Here is a 23,251-nt window from a genome sequence, read left to right as displayed (position 1 = left end):
CAGAATGGAAAGGCGAGAATAAGTGTAATTGGGAATAGCAGAATCATCAACAGCTGCCATTTGAAAAAAGTGGGGGCAGAGGTTATGATATGAAATTGTTGAACTCGCTGTTGAGTCCAGAAGGCTGTAAAGTGCCTAATCGAAAAAAGATGAGATGCTGTTCCTCAAGCTTACGTTGAAACAGTGTAAGAGGCCGAGGACAGAGAGATCAGAGTGGGAGTGAAGTGGAGATTCTTTCCCTCATTTACAAATCACTAATGCCTCGTCTACCCAACTTCTGCAAACTCCTCCAACCCAATGCCTCAGCTTGTATCTCCCACTCTTGCAAATCTAGCCTACCGATTCCAGAGCCTTCAACCCTGCACTCTGGATATTTTGTAAACCGCTTTCCTTGCTACATCTATTCCCACCTTCAAAAGTCTCCTTAAAACCTCTTTGCACATATCTTTGGTCATATTTCCTCGGTCTTCTCCTTTATTTATAGTGAAGTGCCTTGGTGTACGATAGCAAAATACTGCAGATGCTGGAAATCCGAAATAACAACAGAAAATGCTGGAAAAACTCAGCAGGCCAGGCAACATCCGTGGAGAGAAATTAGAGCTGATGTTTCGGGTCGAAACCCTTTTTCAAAACTGGAAAGGAAATAAAATAGATTGAAGTCAGGGCTGCGATAGAACAAAAGAAGTAAAAGAGACATTAGAGGTATTCAAAACCAGACGAGATGCTAATAGGACAGTGGAGACAAAAGACGGCTCATTAGGTGTGAAGTGTACTGGCAGAAAGAGAGACAGCTGCCATGTGGGAGAGAGAAGAGAGAGAAAAAAAGGAAAGGTGGGGGGGAAGGGAAGACCCAAAACAAAGGGGTGGGAAAAAATATAAGTAAAAATGTAATGGGGGCCGAGGTTATGATCTGAAATTGTTGAACTCGATATTGAGTCCGGAAGGCTGCAAAGTGCCTAATCGGAAGATGAGGTGCTGTTCCTCGAGTTTACATTGAGCTTCCGTGGAACAATGCAAGAGGCCAAGGATGGTGAGGTCCGAGTGGGAATGGAGTGGTGAATTAAAATGACAGGCGACCGGAAGCTCGGGGTCACCCTTACGGACTGAACGGAGGTGTTCCGCAAAGCGGTCACCCAATCTGCGTTTGGTCTCCCCAATGTAGAGGAGACCGCATCGTGAGCAGCGAATACAGTATACTAGATTGCAAGAAGTACAAGTAAATCGCTGTTTCACCTGGAAGGGGTGTTTGGGGCCCTGGACAGTGGGAAGGGGGGAGGTATAGGGGCAGGTGTTACATCTCCTGCGCTTGTACGGGAAGGTGCCAGGCGAAGGGGAAGGGCTGTTGGGGGTGGTAGAGGAGTGGACTAGGGTGTCTCGGAGGGAGCGGTCCCTACGGAATGCTGAAAGGGGAGGGGAGGGGAAGATGCGTTTGGTGGTGGGATCACTTTGGAGGTAGCGGAAATGGCGGAGGATGATCCGTTGAATGTGGAGGCTGGTGGGGTGAAAGGTGAGGACAAGGGGAACCCTATCGTGGTTCCAGGAGGGAGGGGCAGGGGTGAGGGCAGAAGTGCGGGAGATAGAACGGACACGGTCGAGGGCCGTGTCAACCACGGTAGAGGGGAATCCTCGGTTGCGGAAAAAGGAAGGCATGTCGGAAACACTGTTGTGGAAGGTGGCATCGTCTTGTTTTTGCTTAATTCAAGATTGTAGATAAATGCAAGTTGCTGTTAATATACTCAACACTTGCATTTGTAGGAAAGCAGGTGGATTTCAGACGGCCAAATAAGGCAATGTGGAAATATGAACTGGGCTCATTAAAAAATGATGGAAGAAAATTTTCAGTGCCACATGGACAGGTCTCCAGTCCTGAACATGCAGAGTGCCCTCTGTTCCCAGCGATGGTGGGAATGGTGTTTGATTGACAGCCCTTGTCGAGAGGAGGGCAGGCGGGCGCGCATATGCAGTGAAGATGCCAGGCAGCGGCGATGTTGGTATATAAAAGGGGAAAGGCTGCCTCTGGAATTGTTTATCTCAGCTGCTTGTAGCCGCTTACGGTAAGGCTGTTCTGTAATAGCGACGGCTGCTGCTTTTAGCTATTGGATTTTGCCTTGTTTAGGTGTATCGAGGAGCCGCTGTTCCCGGGAGGTGGGACAGGGCCTGGTATAAGAACTCCAGCCCAGCTCAACCCACCCCACAGCACCGCGCCGCTTTGTAATCGTGCTTTCCCCGTTAGGAAAACTTTGCGCGTCCTTGGAAAGCGGGAGAGAGCTGGTCGAGGGGAAATGTCGCGGTTGCGTCTGATTTTTTGGCTCCTGCCCGCAGCTCGGCTTTAATATTGCTGTTTGCGTTGGAAACTCTCAACATTGGGGGGATCAACTTTCCAGTGGCTCCAGTTCTTTTTCTATTAATGGACTTTATGGCTGCCACCGCACAGATTTCGAGATGGCCTTTTATGAAAATTAAAGTTTGAAGCCATCAAACCATCATTTATGCACATTGCGTTTGTGGATGCTTTTCTCTTTATAACTGATTCTGATGCCTTTTTTTTAAAAAGCATTTAAAGATCTAGAAAATACAGTGCGTGTCTTAAGTAAGGATACATTTTTTAAAAAAGCGATAAAACAATAGTGACTTTGGGTGTTGCTGTGTTTAAATTTACGCCTGTTCAGAACTGGTGCAAATAATTGCAGGAAACTTGTTTACTGGTTTTTTGCACGGGGAAACTTCCTTGTAAATTCTGGACCTTTTTAAGCCGTATTGATAGATTGTAAGGAGGCTACACTAAATGCAGCCTGTAGCAGCTGACTCAACGTCTAGTTGATTGCTGTGTGGAAGTGGTTTTGTTTTTGCTTTTTAAAACCAGCTTTAGTTTTTCATCTGCACTGTTACTTGACTGCAGCTCGGCTGGTTGATCAACATACTCAAGAGCTGCTTTCTGTATATAAATGCCTTGAAGAAGTATTAAATTTGGAGTTTATTATTGGAGATGGATCATGACATGAATTTAATTATCATTTTACTCTGACTACCTGGTTCTGTATTAAAGTGTTGAGTAAAATGATGATTAGAGATGGATCTTGGACATGATTTAATTAACTACAAATTTATTGAGTAGCTGAACTCCAGTCCCCTCTGTGCCAATAGTTTTTTAATTGTATATTTTAATAATGCAGCAGTTGTCCCCTATTTTCTTCCCCCAACCCAATGATGGCTGAGTTTATGGTGAAGTGGCTGAGTCATACAGAAAATTCCTAGGTTTGATCTCTGCTTTTGCTGAATTAGCTGATCGCAGCTAGAGGACCTATAATTTTCCTCTGTGCTCTGGCTAGGGAAGGGAAAACCAGTCAACCTTCCTAGTCCAGATTCCTGCTGGCAATGACTGTGGCTGACTGAGGACAGGAGTTAGCTTGTCTGTTGTCTCCTACACTCCTGACCTTCCCAATCAAAGTTTGCACAAGTCATGCCCATGGTTGGGAAGGAAGGAGAAGAGGAGCAAATTGGATATAATAACAGCCTAGTATTGAATTATCCTGCTAAATGTAATTTTGAGTAGGTCAGTGAACTGTTAAGTATTCATGTGGTACATTATTGTTGGTGTATTATTTAAAGGTTTCAAAGTACAGTGCAATCCTTAAAAGGAATACCTAAAGGAATCTAATTACTGTTGTAGTGCCCATCTTGTATCATTCTGGTCCAATGCATTTGCTTCTGGTATGAGACGAACTGGAGGTGAAAGGTTTCCATTTGCTTCATCTCCACATGAGATTCATTATAATTGCAACCAGTGAAAACACACTCTTTTTTATACAAGTTTTAAAAAAAAGCAAGGTTTCAATACTGGAGGAACTGCCAAGATAGTCAGTTCTTCTAATAGACATTTCACCAACAGTCCGAGGCCATTTGACATGGATATTGAGCTCCACTTTGCTTGATTTTAGAATGATGCAAGCATATAAACATTGTTTCATCTCCTTTGCACTTTGACTTGGGAGATTCTGAGACCCATCAAATAAGGGGTTTCACCAGTGCTCCCAGAAACAGCAGCTACCTAGCAGCAAGTGCTAATATTGCCTCCAGATACAGGAGGGTGCTCCCCTCCCCAAGGCTGCCAGGAGACTGCATGGCTCAGTCCACCTGCGCAGGCCAGCAATGTGGCTTCCAGTATTCATCTGTGGATGTGGGTGTTGCTGACTAGGTTGCTATTTATTGCCCATCCCTAGATACCCTGCGGTGATGGTGTTGGGCCTTCGTGAACCATGTGATGAAGGTATGACTACAATGCTTATTCTTTGTAGTGGTTTGATGCAACAGGGTGCAATCCTAGGCCACTTCAATCCTAGGCCACTTCAACGGGCAATTTAAGTTGGCACACAGCTGCATGCAGGCCAGACTGGGTTAAGTTGTCAGGTTTCCTTCTTCTTAGTCAGTAGTGAACCAGTTGTGTTTTTATGACAATCTGACAGATTCATGGTCACTTTTACTGACGCCAGCTTTTTATTTCAACTTTTTTTTTAAACTGAACTAAGTCTCAAACTGCCATTGTGGGATTTGAACCCTCATTCTCTGGATTATTAGTCCAGGCCTGTGAATAACTAGACCAATAACATAACCACTACAGTACTATACCCATTTGACCTGTCAATACCTCTGCCAGTTTCTGGGAAGTCATGATTTTGAATACCTCTATTAAATAGACAGTTGTGAATTGCAACTTTTATACTGTCGGTAGTTTGTTGCTCTACATATTGGTGTAACGTTATGGAATGTAAATGAAACAGATGGCATTGCACTGGAAGCAACTGCTTCTTGAAGTAGCTAAGTATTAGTCAGATGTCATCCTGAGTGCATAGAGTACAGGACTAGTGGCTCAGTTGCTGGCCTGCATTGAATAGAGGTTGCCCACATATATATTCTGCCATCAGCACATGGATGTAAAAGCCTCCATTGGTATCAATCATGTTTGAATCATGGCCCCTTAGCGAATTACACAAATATAGCATCCCAAAGTGCTTTTACAATAAGGTAGGAAAAATTAACATAAGCAAATGACTGAAAACAAAGAGCTAGGTGTGCAGAGGCTTTTGAAGGCAATAGATGTAGTACGGTGGAGGGGTTTAGGAACAGATTTCCAGCGTGAACAGCCATGATGGCTGAAGACTCTGCCACAAATGTGGAGTAGAGGAACGTGGCAATGCAAAGTAGGCCAGAGTTGAAAGTGGAGGATACAAACTTTTTTGTAGTCTGCAAGAAGAGTATGGCCAGGCCATGAAGGAATTTGTAAATGAGGATTGAGCTGGGATCATTTTATGATGTAGCTGTTCCCTTTATTACAATTTTTAGTTTATGATGCATTTGGACTCTTGAACTGGTTTTGCTCACCACTAGTAGATATGATGTGCAACTGATTCACATTAACAGCTTGTAAATTATTTGCAGGAGCATATGAGCAGCACTATCTTCTGAACTATACATTAGAAAGGAAATGTCTGTTGTACACGGGGAGCGAAGACATTTGTTTAATGCACTTTAAACTAACATTTCAGTTATCTAAAGCACTTTTCCTTTTTGCTGTTTATAAAATAACATCACCTGCAGATGTCAGTTTGGGTGTGGCTTGGACAATGATTGGTATAAGGATCAATTTAATACAACTTGTTTCCTTTAATCAAAGATAAGAACATAAATAGGAGTAGGCCATTTGGCCCCTCGAGCCTGCTCCGCCCATCTTCTACCCCTTCTCCACCTTCTCGCACTATCCCCATGTCCCTTGATTCCCTTAGTATCTCAATCTAGTGATCTGTCTTGAATATACTCAACGACTGGAATCCTCTACCATAGGGCTGTGGATGCTCAAAGATTCACAACCCTTCTGAGTGAAGAAATTTCTCATCATCTCAATCCTAAATGGCCGACCCCTTATTCTGAGACTGACCCGCGTTCTAGACTTCCCAGCCAGGGGAAACCTCTTCCCAGCATCTCCTGTCAAGCTCAATGTGCAGTTGGTGGCTACTTTCCAAGTTAGTTATTTTGGGATGTCCTCTTAAAATGTTAGAATTGTTAGGTTGCCTTGTATTCAAACATGCTACCCACCACAATGAGCTGACTTTTAAGCATAATCTATACATTGAGATGTTACATGGTTAATGGGTCATTAGACTGTTTAGAAGGGCTCATGTATGAGGTGGTAAAGACCTTTGTAATATCTGGCAAGGCAGATGCTGGTTTCCTTCAAATGTAAGATCACACTTTGTGTGGAGTTCTCAAAATGCTAGTGTTCAGAACACCAGTAATCTTAAACACAGGACAATACTATTTATTCTGACTGCTTCTACTACATAGTTGTGGTTTTAACTTGTGTTGATGTTTTGTTTTTATAAGTATCCCATTGTTGCTTCCTGCAACAGTAAGTTATCAATTTTCTGTTTTGCATTTTTTTTTTGCAGAACTATTTAGCCAACATGCTTCACCTTTTTGAGTCTCACTCTCTACTTGTTTCTCAATAGCGATAATTCCCAATGGAGTTCATGTCCCCAACTCCAGCTGCCTGTTACAGGTTATGTTAACTCTTGTCTTAAGATCTTTTTTTCTACAACTGAGACTTGTAGACCATGTGGAATGAGAGCAGAATTGAGGGAATGAGAATTCTGGATTCATTTTTTTTTGAGGTACTCTTTTTAGTGCTGGTTGAAATCTAGTACTGACAGATAAACCCATGTTGTGTCATTCCATGGCTAACTGGATGTGAAGTATCTTGAAGGTGCTTCACTCTTGTTCATGCACTTGGATCAGGGTTGGTACAAGTGCACTTTGAAAGGAAAACTGAAGATTTTTTCACCATGTGTTCTCCATTTGGTAGTGCTGTAATCTGCCTACTTGAAAAGCATCAAAGCAAATCTTTCATTTGCTCAATGAATGTGCTTCAAACAAGGTGAGTCCAATTTCTTTTAACATGCCCTTTCCCTCTTTTTCTCTTTTCTTCCTTCCCCCCCCCTCCTCCTCCCCCCCCACCCCACCCCCTCCCTTCCCCTTAGCAGCATGGTGACTGGTAATCGTCGACCAAGGCAACACAAACATGCATATTTAGATTAACTACTTAATTTTCATGTGACCATCTCTCGGGCATTTAAATTTATGCATGTAATTGGCTCCTGCACATGTGTAATCTATCATTTGCTTGGCATACTTGCATTACTTCAGATAAGAAAACAGCCCTGAAATTGTACCAATACAGCCTTAAAATGCCTTCCTCCACTTATTGTTACAATAGTGGAGGAGGGAACTTAATGCAGTACTAGCATATAAATGCTTAATGCAAGTAATGAATTTCATACTCTAAATGCCCTGTTTTGTTCCCCCCCCCCCCCCCAGAAGATGTCTTGGGACCGCTTACAGCGTCTTGGTGTCGGTATACAGCATCTGCTGAGGGCTGACATTCAAGGACAGAGACCATGGCAATGTCGGATAAGGAAGCTTCTACCTGCAGTAACTGTACGACAGCTACACTGTGTTCCAGACTCTTTGAGCTGTTCCTGGTTGATGCATGATGATTATTTGGGTAAGGCAAGAAATGTTCTGGATTGAGTTTGGATACAATATACACTTAATGGCACAGTTTTAAAGAGTGTGCAAGGACAGAGAGACCTGGGAGTTAATGTGAATAGGTCCCTGAAGGTGGCAGGACATATTGAGTGGTTAGTAAAGCATATGAGATCTTGGGCTTCATAAATAGAGGTATTGAGTACGAAAGTAGAGAAGTTATGCTGAACCTTTATAAACACTGGTTAGGCCACAACTGGAGTATTGCGTCCAATTCTGGTCACCACATTTTAGGAAGGATGTAAAGGCCCTTGAGAGGGTGCAGAGGAGATTTACCAGAATGGTTCTGAGGATGGTGGAATCTTAACTGGATTTGTTTTCATTAGAGCAAAGGAGGTTGAGGGGTGATTTGATAGGTGTACAAGATTATGATGGGTTTGGATAGGCTTTTCCCACTAGTTGATGGTACAAGGACGCTAATTTAAGGTTTTGGACAAGAGATACGGCGGGGGGGGATGGATGTGAGGGAAAAACCTTTTTTATGCTGAGTGGTGAGGACCTGAAACTCTGCCGACGGAAGCGGCGACACACAATGTTTTCAAGGGGAGACTGGATAGGCAATAAACTTGCAGGGCTATGGGGATAGAGCGGGGGAATGGGACTGACTGGATTGCTCTACAGAGCCGGCACGGACTCGATGGGCTGAATGGCCTCCTTCTGTGCCGTTATGACTGACCAGAATTGGTGTATTTGTTTATCTTAATCCCCTCTTTCGAAACACCACATCTGCAACAGTTCTTTTGGTTTGATGTTCTTTCTCCTCTTGGCCTGCTAGGTGGGTAAGTTGGTCCCAGGCTGGTTGTGCTTTTCAACTGGGCTGAGCCTTTTTTTTAAAGAAACTGGAAGGTGGTGGCCTTGTGGAAGGTGGTGGCCTTGGCTAAAATTCAGAATATGCAGGTGTTGAGAATTTATTTGTTTAAATTTGGTGACATTTAGAGCTCCAGCAATAATGGGGATAGATTTGGTTTGGTATCTCAGCCATGACATATGTTGATTTAAGCACTTTTTCTATAAAAGAAAATCCTTGGATGTGAGAAAAATAAATGTGCAGTTTCCAAGGAAACTCTAGGTCATGGATGTGCTAGCCATCTCTAGTCTCATTCCATGGTATTGTCGCACACTGAACCTCTGTATCCTGTTGCCATGTTTAGGTTAAACTTGATTTTCAAGGGTCTACATCTGAGACTTTTTCAGTTTATAGCTGGCTCCAAAGGTCCTCCTTTTTTATAAGACAATAGCTTATTGATAAATCAGTACCAGGCATCTGACCTAGTGTTTGAGTTGGGTTTAAAGTCTGCATGCCAATGGTATGGGAGTTGTTTTGGCTCGGTGTGAGTGGTGCCATTATCTCTCTATACTTGAGGATCACCCAAGAAAGCACACTTGCAGCATTTCTCTGCTTTTTACCACCGTGAAGCAACAATCTTATATCTGATTGATTAAATTGCATGAATATTGTGTTGCATACTAAATGTACAGGATGGCCCATTATCTGACCATAGAAGAAAGTTACTCTTTTTTGATTGGCTCAAATGAGCAACTTAACCATAATGAATCACTGAAATGCAGATAAGTAAAGTTTCCACTGAAAGCAAGCATTTGAAAGGCTGGATTTCACATCACTTTTTTAGTTGCTCAAGCAGTCATCTTGATTTCTGACTTGCCTGAATCTGTAGATGTATAAATAATTGTATTATAAGCACATAATTCCAATAAAAGTTATTACATTTACCCATTTAGGTAATTGCATAATATTCCACATTCCTAAACTGCTATTTCTTTCTGAAGAGAAATAATCATTGGTAGTTTTATGAAACTTTATGCATGACCTCACTGTTGGCTGCAGGCACAGACTCCACACAGCAGCTCAAATGTGCAGGATCCCACTGCACAATGCTGATGTCTTTCCATCCATGAATATATGGACTAGAGTAAGCTTTGTGTGAAGTGAGATATTTTAAAGTAAAATCTGACCAGTCCATGCACGCTAATGAACTTGTGTTGGTGCACTCGCATTTGAGTTGTGTGAGTAGTGCCAATTATTGTTTTTTTTAAAAAAAAACAATGGTCCCTAACATGTTTTGTCTTTTGCTCCATTCGCTTCCCTCTGTCCACATTAATAACCTTGCAATTATTTGACTTAACTGAATGAAGCTAACTAAATGCATGCCTTGTCAAGCTACTTAAAATTAAAGAACTCCAATCCTATTACAGAATTGAAGTATTCTGACTTGGTGATGCGTTTAGATTATGTTTGGCTACGAGATCATTGCCGCTCTGCATCGTGTTACAACCCAAAGACCAATCAGCGGAGCTTAGATACAGCCCAAGTGGATTTGGCCATCAAGCCAATAAAAATACGTTCTGATAATGATACAATCTACATAACCTGTAAGTTACTAAATTACTCCTTTGTGCATAGTAGTCTTTTTTTTTAGTAAAGCTAATACTTAAGAATTGGGAGACTTTTCATCCTGTCTGAGAATAAAGTTAATTTGTCACTTTTGTACTTTATGTAGTGCTGGCTTGTAATAAGTTATTTGAGCATGCTTGGCATGATTCTTTTTCCTTTGCTTGTTACCAATTCAGTCTCTTTCCTGTTTCACTTGCAGGGCCAGATAATCATATGACAAAGTATGGCTTGTCATGGTTGGCAAAATATTCTTTTGAAGGCCAGAAGCAGACAGTTCAATCTCGTATCCTTTGGAATGCTGCTGTTTATAAAGAAGCCCAAATGCCTTATGTCACTTATAATGCAATGATGGAGTCTGATGAGGAACTAAAAAAATTCTTGGAGACCTTCCTGCTTTATGGTGTCTCTTTTATTGATGAAGTCCCTGTGAGTATTGAGGCAACAGAAGCTGTAGCTTTACGTGTTGGTTTGATCAGGTGAGATTTTTAAGTAGTGATGATTTTCTGGCAGATGGTGCTTTGCAAGTCCTGAAATAACCAGGCTCTTTTTTATTTCTTTTTGTGGTATAGTTTGATTCTGTTTAATATCCTGGGTATTGAGATGAAATGTAATGCTGCCTATCTCCTTAATTTGTATTATCAGCATAGGCCATTCAATGTCACCCCTACAGTTGTGTGAAATGTTCTAAACTTGCAGCCAATTATCTTTAATGCATCAAGATACTATTGTAGTAATTTGGTAGGTAAGTGGGTTGAAGTTGGATTCTAGATTGTAATTTGTGAAAGGTGCTTTAACGTATATTTTAATTTGGATATTGGCTATAAACTACATTTTAGGGGAGGGGAATGCCATCAGTCCATCCAAACATGGCACAAACACATTGACCCACCCACTACCCATACAGTTTCTTGGGAGAGACAAAAACACAACCAACTAAATCCTCAATTGCAATTTCTAGCAATTGGAAAATACCTCTTGGAATCATCGAATGATTCAGCCCATCACGCCTGTGCTTGCTCTTTGGTAGAGCTATCTAATTAATTCCAGTCCTCTGCACTTGCCCCATAACCCTGTGATTTTATTTCCCTTCAAATACTTATCCAATTCTCTTTTGAATGTTACTATTGAATCTGCTTCCACTGCCCTTTTCAGGCAATGAATTCCTGATCACAACCACTCACTGTGGTTTTTATATATTAAAGTTACCTCTAGTTCTTTTCCCAATGGCCTTCAATCTGTGTCCTCTAGTTACTGACCCTTCTGCCATTGGAGATAGTTTCTCGTTATTTACTGTATCAAAACCCTTCAAGATTTTGAACACCTATCAAGTCTCTCCTTAACTTTCTCTGCTCTAAAGAGAACCACCCCAGCTTCTGCAGTCTCCACATAACTGAAGTGTCTCATCCCTGGTACCATTTTAGTAAGAAGGAGGCTCCATGAACATCCCCATCGTCCATGATGACAGCACCCAAGTGCAAAAGACAAAACTGAAGCGTTTGCAACCATCTTCAGTTAAAGTGTCGACTGGATGATCCCTCTCTGCCTCCTCCTGAGGACCCCACCATCACAAGCCAGTCTTCAGCCAATTCAATTCACTCCATGTGATATCAAACAGATGAGTATACTGGATACAGCAAAGGCTATGGGCCCTGACACCACCTGGCTATAGTGCTGAAGACTTGTGCTCCAGAACTAGCTGCGCCTCTAGCAAAGCTGTTCCAGTACAGCTACAACACTGGCATCTATCTGACAATGTGGCAAACTGCCCAGATTTGTCCTGTCCACAAAGCAGGACAAATCCAATCTGGCCAATTACCACCCCATCAGTCTGCTCAAACATCAGCAGAGTGCTGGAAGGTGTCATCGACAGTGCTATCAAGCAGCACTTGCTCACCAATAACCTGCTCACTGATGCTCAGTTTGGGTTCCACCAGGACCGCTTGGCTCCAGACCTCATTACAGCTTTGGTCCAAACATGGACCGGTGAGGGTGACTGCCCTTGACATCAAGGCAGCATTTGACTGAGTGGCATCAAGGAGCCCTAGTAAAATTGGAGTCAATGGGAATCTGGGGAAGACTCTCGACTGGCTGGTGTCATACCTAGCACAAAGGGAAATGGTTGTGGTTGTTGATCAATCATCTCAGCCCCAGGACATTGCTGCAGGAGTTCCTCAGGGCAGTGTCCTAGGCCCAACATGCTTCATCAATGACCTTCCCTACATAAGACCAGAAGTGGGGGATGTTCCCTGTTGATTGCGATGTTCAATTTAATTTGCAACTCCTCAGATAATGAAGCAGTCCATGCCTGCCCACATGCAGCAAGACCTGGTCAACATTCAGGCTTGGGCTGATTTGTGATGACAATGTTACTTGCCACTTAAGTGCCAGGCAATAACTATCTCCCCATGACATTCAACAGCATTAACATCACCAAATTCCCCCACCATCAACATCCTGGGGGGTCACCATTGACCAGAAACTTAACTGGACCAGCTACATAACTACTGTGGCAACAAGAGCAGGTCAGAGGCTAGGTATTCTGTGGCGAGTGTCTCGCCTCCTGACTCCCCAAAGCCTTTCCACCATCTACAAGGCACAAGTCAGGAGTGTGATGGAATACTCTTCACTTGTCTGGATGGGTGTAGCTCCAAAAACACAAGAAGCTCTACACTATTCAGGACAAAGCTGTCCACTTGATTGGCTCCCCATCAACCATCTTAAACATTCACTTCCTCCACCACCAGCACAGTGTCTGCAATGTGTACCATCTACAAGATGCACTGCAGCAACTTGCCAAGGCTTCTTCGGCAGCACCTCCCAAACCCTCTACCACCTAGAAGGACAAGGGCAGCAGGTACATGGGAACACAATCACCTCCAAGACACACAATATCCTGATTTGGAAATGTATCAGTTACTTCATCACTTGGTCAAAATCCTGGACCTCCTCCCTAACTGCACTATGGGAGTAATTAAGAACATAGAACATAAATAGGAGTAGGCCATTTGGCCCTTCAAGTCTGCTCTACCATTCAGTAAGATCATGGCTGATCTTCAACTCATCTCCACTTTCCTGCACTATCCCCATATCCCTTGATCCCTCAATATTCAAAAATCTATCAATCTGTCTTGAATATACTCAACAACTGAGCCTCCACAGCCCTCTGGGGTAGAGAATGCCAAAGATTCACCACCCTCAGTGAAGAAATTTCTCCTCATCTCAGTCCTAAATGGCCAACCCCTTATGAGACTGTAACCCCTGGGTCTAGACTCCCCAGCCAGGGGAAACATCCTCTGTGCATCTACCCTATCAAGCCCTGTAAGAATTTTGTTTAATTCAATGAGATCACCTCTCATTCATCTAAACTCTGCCTAGTCTACTCCATCTCTCCTCCCTAGGACAATTTCTCTTCCCACCCATCCCAGAAGCAGTCTGATGAACCTTCATTGTTCTCCCTCTATGGCAAGTATATCCTTCCTTTGGTAAAGTGACCCAAATTGTACACAATACAAAGTACCATCACCATACAGACTGCAGCGGTTCAAGGGCAGTTGGGGATGAGCAATAAATGCCAGTGACGCCCATGTCCCAAGAATGAATTAGTCTGACAACTTTTCACCTCTGCTTTCTGTCCCTTAGCCAATTTTGTATCATGTTGCCACTGTTCCTTTAATCCCATGGGTTTTAATTTTGCTGACTAATCTATAATGTGGTATTTGTTAAATGCCATTTTAAAAGTTCATAAACTTCAACTGCACTACCCTCCAACCCCCTGTTACTTCATCAAAGAATTCCATCAAGGAACTCGCGTTCATTTTAACAAATCAGTGTTTACTTTCCTTAGCCAATTAATTTTGTCCCAGATTTTGTCTTCTGTCCCCACATTGGACTGATTGGCTTGTAGCTGCTGGATTTCTTTTTAAAACTGGTTTAACATTTGCAATCCTCCAGTCCCCTGGCACCACCCCATATCCAAGAGGATTGGAAGATTGTGGCCAGATCCTCTGCAATTTCCACCCTTGCTTCCCTCAGTAACCTAGGATGCATCAAGTGACTTCTCTACTTTGAGAGCTGGTAACTTTAAGTACCTTGTTTTCCTACCCAGTATCTCTACTGCCTGCTCATTTACTGCTGCATTGGCACGTCCTCTTTAGTGAAGACATACAAAGTACTCATTTAGTATCTCAACTATACCCTTTGCCTCCTTTTTGGTCCCTTAACTGCCCCATCCTTCCTTTGACTACCTTGTGTTTAGCAGCTAATTGGAACCCAAGTCTTGTAATCTATTCTCCTACACTCTTTGCCCTTCCCTTTTTTCTAGATCTCTTCTGTACTTTCTATATTCAGCTTGGTTCTCTACTATATTAACCTTTACAATTGCCACAAGCCTCTTTTCTGTCTCATTTTAACATCTACCTTTGGATATTCCAAGAGCTCTAGCTGGATGCCCTATCTTTCCCCCTCATGGGAATATGTCTACTCTGTACCCAAACCATCATTTGTTTAATTACTGTTTTGCTTTCCAATCCACCTGTGCCAGATACCTTTTCAACTCACTGAAGTTAGCCCTCCTACAGTAAGTATTTTTATGCTTGATTGTACCTTGTCCTTTTCCATAACTCTTCTATACCTGATCGAATCACTGTTCCCCAAATACACTCACTGAAACATGCCCCACATCATTCTCCAGTCTAGATCCAGTGCTGCGTCCTTCCTTGTTGGGCTGGAAACTCGCTGGTCAAGGGAGTCGCATGTCAGGAATTCCTCCCCCTCTTGGCTCTTTACACTGCTACTATCCCAGTCTATATTCGGATATTGCAGTCCCCCATTATCACCACTCTGTAGTTCTTGTAGCTTTCTGTAATTTGTTTCTCTATCTCCTTACCATTATTTGGCAGCCTATAGTATACACCCAGTGGTGTAATAGCCCCTCTTGCTCCTTATGAACCATAAACTGTCCTTTGACCCTTCAAAAATTATTAGTATTGGAAAGGGATATGTAATTGATCAATACTACCACCAGCCCCCCTTTTTTCTTCCCTATCTTTTTCCTGAATATCTTGTAGCCAGGAATATAAAATTCCCTTCTTGAGCCAGGTCTGTTATTGCCACTGTTCCATATGGTGACTTGTCCCTGCAGCTCACCACCCTTATTTACCACATTCCCATATGTTTATGTATATGCACTCTCAAACTATCTTGGACTGTTTTGCATTTGCCCCCTGTCTGATCCCTCATTCCTGTACTCTAGTGCTATTTGCTTCTTCCAATCCTCTGTGCACCTTTTATATCTCAATGTTTCATCCTGATGCCCATCCCCCTTCCATTAGTTTAAACCCTCCCGCCACAGTACTATTTAACCTTCCTGCAAGGTAATTGGTCCCAGCTCGGAATTGCAACCAGGTCCCACTTGTCCCAAGGCCCCAGGACCCTGAAGCCCTCCTTCTTGCACCATTTCTCAAGCCACATGCTAACCTGTTTTATCCTACTATTCCCTATACCCACTAGCATGAGACATGGGTAGTAATCCAGAGATTACTTTTTTGTGGTCCTGCTTTTAGCTTTCTCCCTAGCTCCTGAAACAGACTGCAGGACATCAACTTTCCCCCCCAGGTCACATGGACCACAACTTCTGGCTGTTTACCCTGGCACCAGGGAAGCAACACACCATGCAGGACTTGGTCGGCAGTTGCAGAAACACCTCTATTTCCTCCCCCCCCCCCCCCCATCCCCATGCCTATCAAATCCCCTATGACCACTGCATTTCTACACTTGCAGTGCAGTCACTTGCCCCACAGTACTGTGGATGTGCTTTAGACTGCACTCTCCAAGATGTCGTCATCCTCTCTGTATTCAGCACTGAAAACTGGCTCCAGGAGGATTCCTGCACTGCCTGCCTCTTTCTATCCTGCCCATCCACTTGCTATCCTCCCGAACTGCAGGGTGAGCACCTCCTGGAACATGCACTCCAGAAATTCTCTGCCTTCTTTTATACCCTGCAGGGACTCCAGCCGCTCTTCAAACAAACCCTGAGCTTCAAGCAACTGGAGACACTTCCTGCACACATGGTTATCCAGGACACTTGCAGCGTCTTGGAGTTCCCACATGGCATGTGAATTGCAGGCAACAGATCTTGGCTGTCCATTTTGGTTTTTTAAAATCTGTTTAGATCTAATTAATTACTGATTATATATTTACTGTTGCAAATCTCCGTTCTTTTTTAAAGGACAGCAAATCATACCAAAACTAGAAATAATACTCCCAAAGTCTTGTGTAGTCCTCCTAAATATCGTAGTCTTTATTTTATACTGTGGTCCTAGCTATGCAACCAAAGCCCTATTTGTTTTCTCTATAGCCAAATTACACTTGGTGTTTGGGAAGACATTCGGTCTCAATTTACCAGAGTAGGATTAATCACTGTAGACTGAAAGAAGCCGTCCAAAAATATAGTGGAAGTCTGAGGAGTAGTGGAAGTTACCATGTGTAACTGTTGCTGGAAAGCTAAAAGTTGTCTCAGTGGTTAGATGAAAAGTTTTTTCAAATCTAGTAACCTTTTAAACAAAATTATACATAATCCAAGAAGGATATTAATGTGGTGATTTCTCACTTGCTATTGGGCAGTCTTTCTGGAGAGCATTGCTGTTCAGTTTACACATCTACACCTGTAGAGGAGGCGGTGTTGAATAGAAATGTGAATGTACCAAGTTAATGTATTTCTTCACGCTCCATGGAATACTTGTGAATCTACAGAAAAGTACAAATATAAATACTTTTGACGGGTGCAATTATTTACACTTTCACCTAAAGACAAACTGCAGAAGATATTAAAGTTCATGGTTAATGCAGTATTGGAATTGGTAGAGGAATTTTAACTTCCTCCTTTCTTACCTTAAAAATTGGACAACTTCTTCAGGATTCTGATGCCTTAACCAAGTAGCTATAAGGAAAAAGTTCAGAACCCATGAATCTGTCATTATGCTGTCTTTATTGCCAATGCCACTTGTTTCTTGGCATACTCCTCCTGGTTATGACATTTATCCATTGAGGAGTATAATTGTTTGCTTGGTTTCTGTATTTAACCTTGATTTACTGAAGGATTTCACTCTGGCTGATGGTTTGCAACTCCTTAAATCAGCAACCTGTTATGCATTTCTTAAAGATTGGTCTCTTGCCCTGCCTCTACCTTGTGCTAAGTAATGATGTAGTGTGTATATATTTTTTTAATTGACTTTTTAAAAAATAACACTTGTTGGGGGGAAAAATACATTTTCAAATTTAATGTTGGCTTTCAAGACCATAAGTTCAGGATTATCTGAATTAAGTGAGGGTATTGATTTGAAATGGGAACATTATCTCAAATATAGTGTTGGTGTTAAAAGATATAGGCCTAGAAATTCAGTAAGGCCCCGCCAGCTGGCTAGCGCCCAAAAGTTAGCGCGGAGCCAGTTGCGCCCGTCAGATATTCAGTTTTTGCGCCCCAAGTCGGAACCGGGCGCTATTCCAGGGTGTGCCTGCCCCCGCTTGGGGCGCTGAAACTGAATTTCAGCGCTGTAGGTGCCGCTGCGCCATCCCCTGCGGAGCGGCAGGCTGCGGTACTGCAGGCCTCCTCCTTCTCTTAAGGGGGAGGTGCCTGCAATGGGGAGCTCGCCGCTTGATAGTGCCGGCAAATGAGCCCGGCACCACGGAGAAGTGCCGGGCTCGCGGAAAGCAGCTGGCAATGCCGCGGGGGGGTGGGTGGAGGAGGCCGGGGAAGGAGGTACGGCCAGGCGGCCGCCAAAAAAGCGGCTGGCCGCACCTCTGCCTTAACTAGCGCCACTAAGGCTGCAGCACGGCCCGGTCTTCACAACGTTGTTTGCGGCCGCTGCGAAAGAGGCGGCCGCAACTAAATATGGGGGTCGGGGCGGAACCGGGGCACTGCGCACACCGATGACGTCATCGGTGCCGGCGCAGCGCTACCGGCTACCGCCGCCATTACCGCAGCGCTGAATATCAGCGCAAACTCCTCTACTGGCGCAGAAGCCCTCTTTGGGCGGTAACTGGTCGCACACGCAACTGAATTTCTAGCCCATAGTTTGTGCAACAGCAGTCGGGAGGGCACATGTCCCTCAAATTCTTGCATTATGCTACCAACTGTTTCTGTTGATCAAAAAAACCTAATGGCTGTTGTGAAGAACGGGGTCGAGTTATACTGTTGGAATTCCTATTGTATTTTCAAAAAGCAAGCAACTTGTAGCTGTCCAATATTTTTCAGTAATGTTTGGTGAACACAAGCAAAAAACCTAAATTTTCTTCCAGGTGTATTTTGACATGGTTGTAAATTGGCTTTCTTATTGCTACAGGGAGTCTATTTATGGCCGAATGTGGGATTTTACTTCAGACTTCTCTCGTAGTGACACTGCTTACACAAAAGTGGCATTGGATCGGCATATAGACACAACTTATTTTCAGGAACCATGTGGGTATGTGCATTACTTGTCGGGATGTAAAATTACTAGGTTTTTTCACTTTCATTTTCCTCTTGTCACCCACCATTCCCCAGCAAAGATTTAAGGCAGCTGATCTGCTGCTGGGTCTGTAGTTCTACTGACCCCACCATTAAGGTTCACCAGCCCACTTGTGGGGGGGGAGAAACAAAAATACTTTATTCTCTTATGAAGTATTGCCTGTCACTTTGTTTAAAAAGGGTAGCATAGTCATTAAGTTGAGGTAAAATTTAGAGCTCTAACTTTTTTTTAAATGCCCTATTGGAATCCAATGCAATCTCTGCTCATTCCCCTGAGGCAGACCAGGAATGTTTCCAGATTTGATCCCATCTGTGGTGTTGCTGATCTGTTGGGGTTCAAAGTGGTAGAAAGGGAAAAGTTGACCAGAATTCACACTCCTGATCATTATCTGGTGAACCCTGTTAGAACTGTATGTAGGGCAGGGATGATGTCTCATTGTTGAATAACCATCTGAAACTTGCTGTCAAGGCTGCAGTGCAAGGGGTATTGGGCTAAGAACTAATTCTGTCCAAGAGGATAATTTTACCTCCATTAGTCTGGATTATATTCCAGCACTCCTAGAGATGAAGGGATGTTCTGTTTATCATCCAGTCACACATAATCTGAGCCCTAAATTAATTTGTTGTCTAATGGCATCTATCCTGCTAACTTCTCTTTTTTAGAGTTCAGTTGTTCCATTGTCTGAGGCATGACGGAACAGGTGGAAGAACTCTGTTGGAGGATGGGTTTAATGCTGCAAACAATGTACGAAAAGAAAATCCATACAACTTTGAAGTACTTGCTGAAGTGCCAATAAAACATGAATACATAGAGAATGTAGGACAATGTCACAATCACATGATTGGAATTGGACCAGTTCTGAATGTTAATCCATGGAATAATGAATTGTACATGATTAGGTGAGGGCAAGCAACAGCTGTTTTAATTTTTCTGTCCTTCTCCGAAGGAGCAGATGTACGACTACTCACACTTCAGCAGGTGGGGAGGAGTTTCCAGTAAGGGGAAGTGTCTGACTTAGCATCTCTCTTTTTATTCCTCTCCTGAAAGTTTAGACGATTCAGTGGTTTACCCCTTAAATTGGCTGAATACATTACCTTTTAAGGATTGCTGTAAATTAATCTAATTGTTCAGACTGGGATGAACTGTAATCTGGTTTGAGTTTCACATTAACTGACTGCAGAATAACACATTTTTTCCCCCAGATGAATTCCCTTATCTTTTTTTGCTCTTTTTTTTTCCCCCACCCATCCCAGAACACCCTGACACATGTAAATTTCTACAGATGCCAGTGGCCCTCCAGTATCGTAGCCATTCTTTGTGAATTTGATGGTGCATTGTAGCTATTTTAACCATGCATGGCATAGGACTATCCTATTCATGAAATTCTCTTGTTCAGTTTCCAGCCAAGGTCACCAATAAGCAGGAACCTTGGCTTCCCCCTCTTTTTCCTAGTACAGGAGTGTCCAAAAAAAATTGTCTGCAGTGTGTACCATCCAAGATGCACTGCAGCAACTAGCCAAGGCTTCTTTGACAGCACCTCCCAAACCTGCGACCGCCACCTGCAAGGGCAGCGGGCGCATGGGAAAACCACCTCCAAACAGCACACCACCTTGACTTCAAAATATCGCTGTTCTTTCATTGTCAAAATTCATGAACTACCTAAAACAGCACTGTTGGAGTACCTTCACCACACTGGCTGCAGCAGTTCAAGAAGGTGGCTCACCACCTTCTCAAGGGCAATTGGGGATAGGCAGTAAATGCTGGCCTTGCCCACAATGCCCACATCCCATGAAAGAATCATTTTTTTTAACAATATTCCCCCAGCTGAAGTTGGCTAACTAACTTGCTGCAGATCAAGAATTGAACATGGAACTTTTACAACTGTGGCTCAGTACTACACTTGTTTCTTTCCCACTAGATGATTGAGGATCTGCTTTTAATTGAGATTGCAACATGGAACTAGGCTATCCTTTACAAAAACAGTCTGTTGTTGGTTCTCTTCCATGAGCAGTAATCCTAATCCATGTGCACATCCTGCTCTTCTTCCTTTCTTCAGCTATGGAACATGGTCTGTGTCCATCACTAACTCAGTAATGCAGCCTCAACCTTCTGTGTTTTAATCACTTAAGAGTTTCTCCTGCTCCATTCTAAATATCTTGCATCTGTGTCCCTTTTTTTATAAATAGATTCCTTAACCACTGGAAACAGTCTGTTTCTATCTACTCTGTCCTACCTCTAATTTTAAATCTTCTATCAAATCACCCTGTAATTGTTCAAACAGCACCCATTTTTCAAATCTTTATTTCCTAACAGGTAGCATCTTTTTAACTATTGCTTTGTCTACAGGTATAACAATTATGATAGAACGGTTATAAGCACTGTGCCTCATGATGTAGTCCACCAGTGGTATGTTGCACACAGAGCCCTTACAACAGAACTCAGGAAGCCAGAGAATGAAATCTGGGTGAAACTCAAACCTGGAAAGGTAAGGGAGCAGATGGTGATTTGAATTGTGTAGATTCTAAATATTGTTACAAATCCCTCTTCTGGTCTTGTACTTGACCTTTGCATATACTGCAATTACACATCAAGGAGGCAAATATTCACTTGCTTGAATCAGCAGAACTGTTTCCTATTGTAAGGTAAATTTGTTTTTAACTGCCGACTTTAAAATGTGGCAGTTTCCAAGACTGGGCGTTAGTTTCGGTGCAAGATCCATTCACCACATGGGATTATAATAATGGCCCAGCCCATCTACTGTCTGAGCAATGCATGGATCGAGGATACAGCACAACGCCTTAAGTGATCTCAACTTGACAGCTTTGGAGTAGTCTTGCATTCTGTTGTAGATAAATACATTTAGGTAATGGGAAACCCCACCCCACCAAATATCAGAACTAGGGTTTACAAGGTGTTTATGTAAATGTTTCAACACACTTAGAATTGCATCACTATCCATTAATTCTAAACTTTACATGACTAACTCTGCGAAGGATTCAGATCAGGATTATTTGCATTGAAGGAGGAGATGCAAAAATGGTGTCGTTCATAATCATTTCTGATAGGTGAAAATGCTTCACTGGGCATTAGCTTAATCCACAACCTCATTCCTTCATCTCAGGCAGTGGTGAAAGGGGCATGTCCCAATGAAAGGAGTGTTATACTGGCCCTCTAAGGCATATTGAGTGTAAAAGTTTTATGCCTGACCTGTGGTGGATGTTGTCATAGAATACTGGTTGCAACTTTTAACTGCAAATTTTTAGGTTTGTGGTTCACTGTTTCCATAAACTAGTTTATTTGAAGGGTACTATAGGGTACTTTGTGGCAAAAAATGCATTATGCCTCATGCCCTTGTAGTTTGTCAAAGTATTTCTTACCATCCTCTCTTGCATAGGTTTAAGGGCTATACTTGCATAGCATTTCATTCATAGCCTTTTTAGAAAAAAACTTAGCATGTCCATGACATGCAGATTCATTTACTCTGATTTAGTGGCTGACTTCAATTTTTTTAAACTCTACCCCTTCACTGTAGTAATTTTAAATATTGATAAATAAATGTAGAGTTGCTTTTGAGGTGATTGTGTTGCCCTTGAACAGCAAATGAGTAATTTAGCCACTCTGCCTGCTGTGTGATGGCTGGAATTGTTCGACTTGGCAGATGAGTCACCGAAGTTTTTATTTGCCCTCCATTTTCTCTGCCTAAAGAGACAAGTACAGTGTCAACTCGTGCAACTGAAATGTAGAATACCTGAGCTATATACTAAAGCTACTTTTGGATCCTGAACACTTCTCTACATCTCTTTGGGATGGGGAGCACAATGCTGTTAATTCTTGCAGTAGTTGCTCCATACTAGTAAGTCGGAACTCTGTTGCCCATGTGCTGAAATGGTAAATGGCTGCTTGTATCTACTACAGGTTCTATTTGTGGATAATTGGAGAGTCCTGCATGGCCGTGATGCATTCACTGGTTACCGACGACTGTGTGGTTGTTACCTGATGAGAGATGATGTGTTCAACACCGCAAGATTTCTTGGCATCAAAATTTGAAAACACTGAACTTTAAAGATGACCAATTATGTGGCAGCGTTCTGGCAGATGTATTTTTGAACTTTAACTGCTGGTGGAGCATGTATTGATTGAACGATCGCAAAATACTGCAGATGCTGGAAATCTGAAATATCAGAAAATGCTGGAAAAACTCAGCAGGCCAGGCAACATCCGTGGAGAGAAAATCGAGTCAATCCCTTTTGTCAAGACTGGAAAAGCACAGGAAATGAAATAGATTTAAGAGGCCAGGCTGGGAGAGAACAAAAAAGAGAAGTGAAGAGACATTGAGGTATTCAAAACGAGACGAGATGGTGATAGGACTAGTGGAGACAAAAGACGGCTCTAGATTAGGTGTGAAAGCACATTTCACACCTAATCTAGAACCGTCTTTTGTCTCCACTAGTCCTATCACCATCTCTTCTCGTTTTGAATACCTCAATGTCTCTTCACTTCTCTTTGTTCTCTCCCAGCCTGGCCTCTTAATCTATTTCATTTCCTGTGCTTTTCCAGTCTTGACAAAGGGATTGACTCACTTTTCTCTCCACGGATGTTGCCTGGCCTGAGTTTTTCCAGCATTTTCTGATGTATTGATTGAAACTATTCAAAATGAATTATAAAACTATTCAAAATGAATTATAAATTACATTATATTTTGTTTTCCTTAATTAAAAACCATTTGCATAAGTGAGTT

At 42.6% G+C, this 23,251-nt stretch overlaps 1 protein-coding gene across 9 annotated transcripts; it reads left to right on the top strand.

The window, feature by feature from the left end:
- Nucleotides 1-1,921: 1,921 nt before the first annotated feature.
- On the top strand, nucleotides 1,922-22,942 carry tmlhe (trimethyllysine hydroxylase, epsilon). 9 transcript variants are annotated; one of them, XM_085996591.1, is made up of 9 exons: nucleotides 1,925-2,054; nucleotides 4,221-4,267; nucleotides 7,372-7,555; nucleotides 9,811-9,987; nucleotides 10,209-10,485; nucleotides 18,349-18,468; nucleotides 19,176-19,412; nucleotides 20,860-20,998; nucleotides 22,429-22,942. In XM_085996591.1, exons 2-9 carry the CDS (start codon nucleotides 4,262-4,264, stop codon nucleotides 22,558-22,560), a joined length of 1,272 nt encoding a protein of 423 aa, XP_085852717.1. In that variant the 5' UTR covers nucleotides 1,925-2,054; nucleotides 4,221-4,261; the 3' UTR covers nucleotides 22,561-22,942. The 9 variants fall into 9 exon arrangements, with proteins under 9 accessions (XP_085852772.1, XP_085852717.1, XP_085852699.1 ...); XM_085996573.1 differs by having other exon boundaries at nucleotides 7,369-7,555; XM_085996600.1 differs by lacking the exon at nucleotides 1,925-2,054 and adding an exon at nucleotides 2,238-2,590.
- The last annotated feature ends 309 nt before the right edge of the window (nucleotides 22,943-23,251 follow it).

The sequence above is a fragment of the Somniosus microcephalus genome, chromosome 1, assembly GCF_052327205.1.
Source record: "Somniosus microcephalus isolate GS21.2 chromosome 1, FLI_Smic_1.0, whole genome shotgun sequence".
In the NCBI taxonomy this organism is placed as follows: domain Eukaryota; kingdom Metazoa; phylum Chordata; class Chondrichthyes; order Squaliformes; family Somniosidae; genus Somniosus; species Somniosus microcephalus.
The sequence above is the reverse complement of the archived record's forward strand: the minus strand, read 5'-3'. Positions and strand labels throughout refer to the sequence as shown.